Genomic DNA, 8,955 nt, shown 5'->3' with positions numbered 1-8,955 from the left:
GCTCCTGGATCTCCCACCTCCCATGCTGGTGCCCAAAACTCCAGGTTAGAGAAGCTCTCTAACTCAAGGTATTTATCCACAGTGGAACACAAGAGCCTCTGACCATGCCTACCAGATCAGGCCCCAGGGGTGAAATATGTGCTCCTTCATCTATCTTTCCCTGGTTTGTAGAGCTTAGGTGTCTAGCTACCTAAAGTGAGGCAGCAGTGGGGATGCCCAGAAGCAGCAAGGGAACATGTACAGTACAAATTTAGACACCGAGTGAATTTTGGTGACTATGTGGTTGAGTGGCTCCTGAGTGGGGATTTTGTGAATCATAATGGTGCCTAAAAACTAGGACTTAGGTACTTAAGTACTTTTGTGGATCTGGATCCAGGTCCTAGTGTTTAAGGAAAAAGGACACAACCAAAATTTTAATAAGACTTGTGCCTATCAGCCTTATCAGTCTGCTTGAATAGTGTGTCCCATTGCCATTCCCTTCCTCTGTTTTATAGAGGTCGCTGCTTCCAAGTCTTCCTCTGTGTTTGGAGAGGTCTAGCATACTGTGAATGCTCCTGTACACTGAATAATTAATTAATCAGGGAACAGAAAATGGAGGACTGACTTTAATCTGTGAAAGTGCTTTAGGTGCTCTCTCCTTCCTCTTGTGTATATATATATATATATATATATGACAAGAAGGGAGAATATGGCCCAAAGTTTGTAATGGGAGCACTTACCGCTACTTCATATGTTCATATACAAATTTTATAGCAAGTTGCACTGCTTTCACATTCTCCGAAAGTACCAGATTTGAAAAGTGCATTTCATGAGATACAACCACTAATCATCCCATAGCCACAAAGTGCTTACATGGTGTTTGTGCTATCAACTCTTTTCTAGAAAGCTATAGTTCATAATGATAGTAAATTGTAGCCTCCAGAAACTTGCTATATATGATCATATAGAAACAAGTCACATTTCTGCTATCTACAATTTACAAGCCAATATTACACCAAGATACGGTTAGGAGAAGGGAAGAGAAGCACAGGCTAGCAAGTGCATGGTCTTTTGATTAACAGACTGCATAAACCACCACAGAACAAGTTAAACAACAATTTATTTATTTTTGTGTCAGATTTGAAAGTGGCAATAGAAACAGACATTTGAGAACAGAAAAACATTCAAGCAAAGTTGTACAGGGCCAGTCTAAATATGTCATTGGTGCAAACCCAATTGTCACTAATATTCTTGAGAACAAACAGCTGGTGGAACCCCATCACTGGGTCATTATCTACCTAAACAAATAAAATAAAAAAGTTAGTTAGACGTAGGAAGTCCAAGCTAAACCCCCTCAAACTACTCAAGTCTATTAGCATAGCATGTATCAATTAAATATCCACTGCCCTTGTTTTCAAGTCTATTCAACTGACATCAAGATACAGCATTAGTTGTAGTACCTCAGGCTCAAACAGGAATTTTTTAATTAAAAAAAAATTTAAATGCAGTAGCAGAATGCAGTATTTCTAAATGGAATATTTCTAAGACCAACAAGCTTCTCCTTATATACTAGTCAAAGCATTTCAGTTTGCTAGTCTCACCTTCAGCTGACCAACCACCATACTAAGTATACAGTTATCAGGTGCTGGTTGGTGATCTTGAGATGTTATGCTGTGTTGGATTTTTTGGAATGGAAGGCTCTGTTTAGGAGGGATTAAAAAAGAAATTCACAAACTAAAACATATTAATGCAAGTATTTCACTCCATTGATATTTCTGCTCCAGCAGTGTACTTGGTACTGTACATGGTCCCTGATCCAAGGGAGTTAGACATACAATGCAGCTAATACACAAAATACTAATTGGTGATATGAATGTCAGATCTTAATAGTGCAAACAAAAGCAAATCTGATGGAAAAAAGTCAACATTTAGTATAGTTAACTATAATATTGTGTTTTAGAAAAGTGTATTGTGGTAAGTGAGGCAATAGAAATCCCTCCCCCCACAGCTAACACTGTACAATAATCCTGCTCAATGATCTTGCAGGGAAAACATTTTCTAAATATTTCTTTCCTCGTATCACAAGACAACCAATTTCCATAAGGTCAGCTGGCATAAAGATCTATGTATAGTATGTGGTTCTTTAACAAAAAAGAACAAAAAAACCCATCAGATATTAAGAAAGTCTTAATAAGTGGGTGTTTAAATATGCTGCAGCGTAACACTTTTGTACCATGTACTCTGCAACTAAAAAGTGACTATTGTAAGAAATGACACCCTCTTACTCAGTTACTCTTATTTCCCATGTGTATTCAGAACCCTGTCTGCTGAAACTTACTGACAAGTTTACTATGTTTAATTCCTGTTAGCAGAGCAGACATAACGTTGGATTTTATACTGCCTCATCCATCAACAGAGCTGTTCATTAAGTTTCAACTACAGGGCCAAATTCAGCCCTCAACTACAGTAACAAAGTTTCACAGGCATAACAGAGGACCGAATTCAGCCTGCAAAACATCTTATTTGTGATAGAGGAAAGAACGCTGCTTAACTTTGAGGTGCTGGCACTTTGAAAAAACATATTTGACTTGTAAATTAAGCAGATGTTATTGAACAAACATGGAACCTTATGATGCAATTTTAACAGCAGTTTCATTGCAGCAATCAGATTTTTTTGAACTCTGAAAAGTTCTGCAACTCAGGCACAGGTGTTCTCTCTACTACCTGTAATCACAAGGAAGCATACGGGGTTTAATTGTTTTTGAATCCTGAGACAAAGCAGTTCAGAGATTTTTTTTTTTAAAACCACTTTTAATATATACAGAAGTGTACCATCAACTTTTCCATGATGGCTGTTTTTCCTTGGAACTGCTGTCCTTCCCAGGACAAGCAAGAAGCATCTGTCTGAAAAAAGAGAACAAAGTGTCTAAGTCATTCATGTCAATGTTACAGAAATGAGGTAAGATTGAAAGGTCTGAGGGATGTAGCCTAAAGCAGTGTTTCTCAACCTTTTTTATACTAGGTACCAGTTTGCTGCCTTCCTAAACTGTGTCAGGGATATCTTCGGGACCAGCACTGGTCCACACTGGCTTAAAGAATCCTAGAGATACACGTGAAGCGTTCGGTAATCTAATTTAGTCACTAGCAAATGAGTATTTGTTACAACTGGAAGTTATGCAGAACATGACTAATAAGTTATCAAAAATGGTACAGCTTGTGATCAGAAAGGGAGATATTGGCAGAGTCAAGCAAGCTTTCATGAAGTAGACCCACCCATTCTATTTTTGGCCTAGCTTGTGCCATCACTTACAATAGGGCTGTAGGGTTTTCATATTCAATCCTCACCCCATTTTAGAACTTCCTCCTGTTTCCCCACAGAAGTCTTAAGTGGGCCTACAGTTCATATAGAAGAATGGCAGAATCAAGTAGTTAAGAAAATTTAAAAAAAAAAAAAAGGCAAAAAATTTCACCACTTCCCCTTTTAGTTTTTGATGCTTCTTCACCGTGACAGATTTCTCATAGTTCAAGTTCTCCAGCAAGTGAAACAACTCTCACTCCCTCAATCCTGACATTTCTGCTACTCAGAAAAATGGATTAAAAAAAAAAATCAACCCCACAATTGCTGACAGAAGAGAGGAATATTTACCAACACTCATAATTTATAGGGTAAAATGACAGTTTAAGGAATTAGAATTGGTGGGGGATAGGTACTTACTTCCATTCTATCCAAGACAGAAACATTGCCTCATACAAGCTACTGTCTTTATAGTGGAAATGGAAGCAGAATACATCAAGCCGATAACTCATTCAAAATGATCAATGAGGAAGTTAAAAGTTTGAGCAAAGTCAAACTGATACTTACATAGAGAGCACTTAGCTCTACTCTACTGGAATCAAAACGCTGGTAATAGAGATGCACAAAACTTGTTCCAACTTGCTCCCACATAGGTCTCTCTGCCATTCTTGCTCTTTGTCGAAGTCTGTCAAGAAGGCAAATGTTTAGAAGTTATAAGTCTAAAGCAGTGATACTCAGACTGAGGCTCACAAGCCACTCTTTAATGTGTGTCCTGCAGCTCTCTGCAGCACAGATTAAATCACTGATTTAACTAACCAATCAGGATGCTTTTACTATGTTATTAACCAATTGTAGGTAAGATATCTATCTATATCTACACACAAAATATTTCCCCTGCCATACTGTTTAAACATGAACATCTAGTACTACAGTAAATGAAACAATGAATTCACACTACTGTGGCTCTTTGGGTAATGTTGATCTCTAATTTGGCTCCAGAACCACTGAGGTCTGAGTATCACTGGTCTACAATCCAAAATTACCAAGGTCAGTGAAAACTGCAGAGAAAAGAGGAAATAGAGAAGAGAACATCTCCTTTTCTGCAGTACACTTAGTGAGTTGGCACAACATTCATTATGTATGATCTTACTTACTATTTGAAGTAGAATCTCATCATAAAGATTCTTTAAGGCAATTCAACTGCCAGCTTAAGTCCCAATTCTGCAGCAAGTTGCTTGTGGGTGCCCCCCTGTGCAAGTGTACAGCTCCATTGACTTCAATGGGCATCTGGTTGCACAGAGCTCATTGCAGGATTGAGGCCTTAATGCTTTCCATTCTTTTGTTGTGGTCTTGTAAACACATTCAACGTTTATTTAACTTCAGTATTGGAAAACGGCCTTCTTACACACCCACAAGCCCATCTCAGACCCTTTCATTCTTTAATAACTTTATTTCAAGTTCTTAGCTCACATCTAAATTTTAAAAAGAAAGCTAAAATGAGGCATACTGAGAGACTTTCACATGGTCTATCAGAATTTTCAAAATTCTTTGGATGTATTATACACAGATATCTAAATGAAAAGTACACCACAACTGACTAATGGATCTCCGTTCAAGTGGGGCATTTTTGTGAGTTTAAACAAAACAAAACTCCTAATTTTCTCTTGCTGCTGTTCATGGATCCCCCATTACACTAACATGCATTGCCTATTACCCAAAATGCCTCCCTCCCCCAAACTAGAAACCTTAAGGGACCCACCACCTGCACAAGACAGAGGATATGAAAGTTGGATAATTGAAGGTGTGGCTAAACTTGAGGCTCTGATTTGACACGTGAAAGACTTTACAGAAATAAAGACTCCATAGGTTTAAGCTCTTAAAGTTCAGTTCTACTGTGAAAAGCATATTGTTCTTACAGGAAGAAAATGTGTGGAAAGAACATCTGCTGATGGTAGTGACTTACATTTGTGCTGCCCTTTAACAGTTGGCCCTACAGATCCACCAACTCCAAAGGGCTTGTCTACACTTAAAACAACTACAATGGGTTCTCCCATTGGCCTAGGTAATCCACCACCCCAAGAGGCGGTAGCTAGGTAGATGGAAGACCTAGCACTGTCTACATGGGAATTTAGGTGTGTTTAACAACACTGCTCAGGAACATTGATTTTTCACACCCCTGACCAACGTTGTTAAACCAACCTAATTGTTTAGTATAGACAAAGCCTAAGACTGAGTGCGAAGCAGATTCTCTCCCATTTTTGTGAACAACCCCTCGGTTTTTTAAAAGTTACAGCCAGTTTCATGTGTGCAACCCCAATAACCACAAAGAGGTGTCACAGGTGTCACTGGGAGCAGTTTGGTCCACAGGATCTTTAGTAATGGCAATGACTTGAAGAGCACCAGGGCTAGTGGTTGTTCACCTGTAACCTGAACACATTAGATAGCGAAATTCCCACTATGCAGGGTGTTGTGGGTTTTTTAAGTCCTTCTTCAATGCCTCGTGCTCCAGGGGACACCACTAACTTAGCGAAAGAGATTTCAGGTCTTACTCTCCTGGAGCTCTTCAGACACTGCGTGGGTTTAAGAAAATGGGTCCCCCCGCTGCTGTGTGTAAACGCCTTCCCAGCAGGGCGAAGGGAGTCGAGCTGGCGGCAGTTTGCCAAGCCAAGCGCTGTGCAGCACCTGGGAATTTGGCAACGCCTCCTTGAAGGCAATAAACCCCCGCCCCGGGACAGCCTCCAGTCCCACTCCAGAGCTGGGCGCACAGGCTGCCTGCCTCCCCATAGGCTGCACCCAGACTCAAGGCACAGGCGCCCAAATCCCCTCCCCCTTAAAAAAAAAAACAAAAAAAAACAACCAGTCAGTGGGTTGGCCCGGGGCAGCCGAGCGCACGTGCAACCAGAGACCTGAGGAAGGGAAGAGCAAGGGGCACACTCCCTGCACCAGCCACCCCGCCCCCAGCGGGTCCCCCCTGCCGCACGACTAGCCTGCGGAAGAGATTGCGCTGCTGCTGCTGCTGCACCGCGCTGCTAACGCGACCGGTTCCCAGACTCGGCTCAGCGCAGCCAGCGGCGGCCGCTCCGAACCCGGCGCCACGCGCGCGCTTTCTACTGCGGCGCCACGCGCTGTCTTACCGCCCGCCGCTGCCTGGGAGCCCCGCTCAGGCGGCTGCTGCGCACGTGGTATTTGTGGCCCGGCTCGCGAGCCGGTAGGGGGCGCCCCGGGGCCGGGTTTGAGTTCTAATCAAAGTCCCCCGCGTGCCCAGCGGCGGCTCCGTCAGCTGCTCCCACTGAGAAGGGAAACTGCTCCCCTCTCTAGCGCCGCTGCTGGGCGAGCGCCGCTTCTGCCCCCTCTTGCGAGGCTGTGAGTATAAGCGCTGCAGCCGGGGGCGAGTGCAGCTATCATCGACACCAGTAATTGAATTTACAGTTACTCGGGCACTAAGGGCTTTGTTGTGCCTGGCAGGCTGCGAGGTCAGCGGGAAACCTGTTGCAAATACTCACAAGCAACCGCACACCATACAACATAAACACTAACCCAGGAACCTATCCTTGCAACAAAGCCCGATGCCAACTCTGTCCACATATCTATTCAGGGGACACCATAATAGGACCTAATCATATCAGCCATGCCATCAGGGGCTCATACAGCTACACATCTACCAACGTGATATATGCCATCATGTGCCAGCAATGCCCCTCTGCCATGTACCTTGGCGAAACCGGACAGTCTCTACGCAAAAGAATAAATGGACACAAATCTGACATCAGGAATCATAACAGTCAAAAACCAGTGGGAGAACACTTCAACCTCTCTAACCACTCAGTAAAGACTTGAAGGTGGCAATTTTGCAACAAAAAAACTTCAAGAACAGACTCCAAAGAGAGACTGCTGAACTTGAATTAATATGCAAATTAGACACAATTAACTCAGGCCTAAATAGAGACTGGGAATGGTTGGGTCATTACACTAATTGAGTCTATTTCCCTACGTTAAGTTCTCCTCACACCTTCTATGGGTCATCTCGAGTATCACTTCAAAAGTTTTGTTTTCTCCTCCTGATAATAGCTCATCTCAATTGATTAGACTCTTCCTGTTGGTATGCATACTTCCACCTTTTCATGTTCTCTGTATGTATAAATATCTCCTGTCTGTGTGTTCCATTCTATGCATCCGAAGAAGTGGGCTGTAGCTCACGAAAGCTCATGCTGAAATAAATTTGTTAGTCTCTAAGGTGCCACAAGTACTCCTGTTCTTTTTGAGGAAACCTGTTGTGGCTCCTGCAAGAGAACTGCTCCCATATGAGAGCACTGGAGACACCAACGAGAGATGCCATCCCTGTGCTACCAGCGAGGCTCATGAATGCATCTGCTGAGGCATGGGCTGCCGTAGGCGCTTGGGGGTGAGGACAGACACCCAGTCCCTGCTGATAGTTGTATGGCATGTCTTTGCCAGGCCGCGGGGATTAGTCCCGCATACTGGAAATAGAGACCTCCCTCTGCGCTATTTCCCCTTTTCTCAAACACTTCTAGAGGTGGGTGCATGTGTCATGCAAAGCAAACTAATCCACGTTAGAAGTGAAACTGATACCGCTCGGACGCTGATCTCATCAGTTACCGCCTGCAGAATGGGATCAGTACATGAATGGGATACTGACACGGATAACCCAGCATGCTTCGTTATGTGGGGTTGTCTGCTAAGTAGGTGGCACTCTTCGCTCTCTGAATGAGGAGTACTTCTGGTACCTTAGAGACTAACACATTTATTTGGGCGTACACTTTCGTGGGCTAAAACCCACTTCATGGGATGCATGCAGTGGAAAATACAGTAGGAAGCTATATATACATAGAGAACAAGAAAAGAGGGGGGTTGCCATACCAACTCTAACAAGACTAACCCAGGGTTGTGAGTTCAGTCCTTGAGGGGGGCCATTTAGGGAAATGGGGTAAAAATCTGTCTGGGGATTGGTCCTGCTTTGAGCAGGGGGTTGGACTAGATGACCTCCTGAGGTCCCTTCTAATCTTAATATTCTATTATTCTAATCAATTAAAGTGGGCTATTATCAGCAGGAGAAAAAAATATTTGTAGTGATAATCAGGATGGCCCATTTCAAACAGTTGACAAGAAGGTGTGAGTAACAGTAAGGGAAAAATTAGCATGAGGAAATATTTTTTACTTTTTTTCCCCATGTTCTCTGTGTGTGTATATATATATCTTCCTACTGTATTTTCCACTGCATTCATCCGATGAAGTGGATTTTAGCCCACAAAAGCTTATGCCCAAAGGTGCCACAAGTACTCCTTGTTCTTTTTGCTGAGACAGACTAACACGGCTATCACTCTGAAACTTCTCTCTCTGTGTCACTATTGAATCTGTCTCCTGTGTTGTGCTGTTGACATGCCATCTTTTGTATTACATCTAAAACTGACCCTGACCAGTTTTGTTGTTAAAGATCCAATAGCACTCTTTACAAGAATAAAGGTGTCAATCCCCATGACCTGATTGCATATTATTAATCTGAAATTTAAACTAAGTAAATTGCTTCTGCGTTTTCTTTTGGATATCTATATTCAGTCATTTTGTTATTTTTGTTTATTTATTTATTCCTAAACTCTTATAGTTCTGCTGGGCACTGTTAAAAACTGCTTTTCAATGGTGTGCTTCGGGATTCTCAAGGATGA

General features: G+C 42.5%; 1 protein-coding gene across 4 annotated transcripts; it reads right to left on the bottom strand.

The window, feature by feature from the left end:
* Window positions 1-1,036: 1,036 nt before the first annotated feature.
* On the bottom strand, window positions 1,037-6,544 carry LOC123364383 (nuclear transport factor 2-like). 4 transcript variants are annotated; one of them, XM_045006479.1, is made up of 5 exons: window positions 6,181-6,279; window positions 3,842-3,959; window positions 2,812-2,883; window positions 1,581-1,679; window positions 1,037-1,277 (listed from the first exon to the last, which is right to left on the bottom strand). In XM_045006479.1, the coding sequence occupies exons 2-5, from the start codon at window positions 3,938-3,940 to the stop codon at window positions 1,164-1,166; spliced, it is 384 nt and encodes a 127-aa protein (XP_044862414.1). In that variant the 5' UTR covers window positions 3,941-3,959; window positions 6,181-6,279; the 3' UTR covers window positions 1,037-1,163. The 4 variants fall into 4 exon arrangements, with proteins under 4 accessions (XP_044862414.1, XP_044862415.1, XP_044862412.1 ...); XM_045006480.1 differs by lacking the exon at window positions 6,181-6,279 and adding an exon at window positions 5,824-5,947; XM_045006477.1 differs by lacking the exon at window positions 6,181-6,279 and adding an exon at window positions 6,409-6,544 and having other exon boundaries at window positions 1,038-1,277.
* Between the last annotated feature and the right edge of the window lie 2,411 nt (window positions 6,545-8,955).

This window comes from Mauremys mutica, chromosome 2 (genome assembly GCF_020497125.1).
Source record: "Mauremys mutica isolate MM-2020 ecotype Southern chromosome 2, ASM2049712v1, whole genome shotgun sequence".
Lineage (NCBI taxonomy): Eukaryota > Metazoa > Chordata > Testudines > Geoemydidae > Mauremys > Mauremys mutica.
The sequence above is the reverse complement of the archived record's forward strand: the minus strand, read 5'-3'. Positions and strand labels throughout refer to the sequence as shown.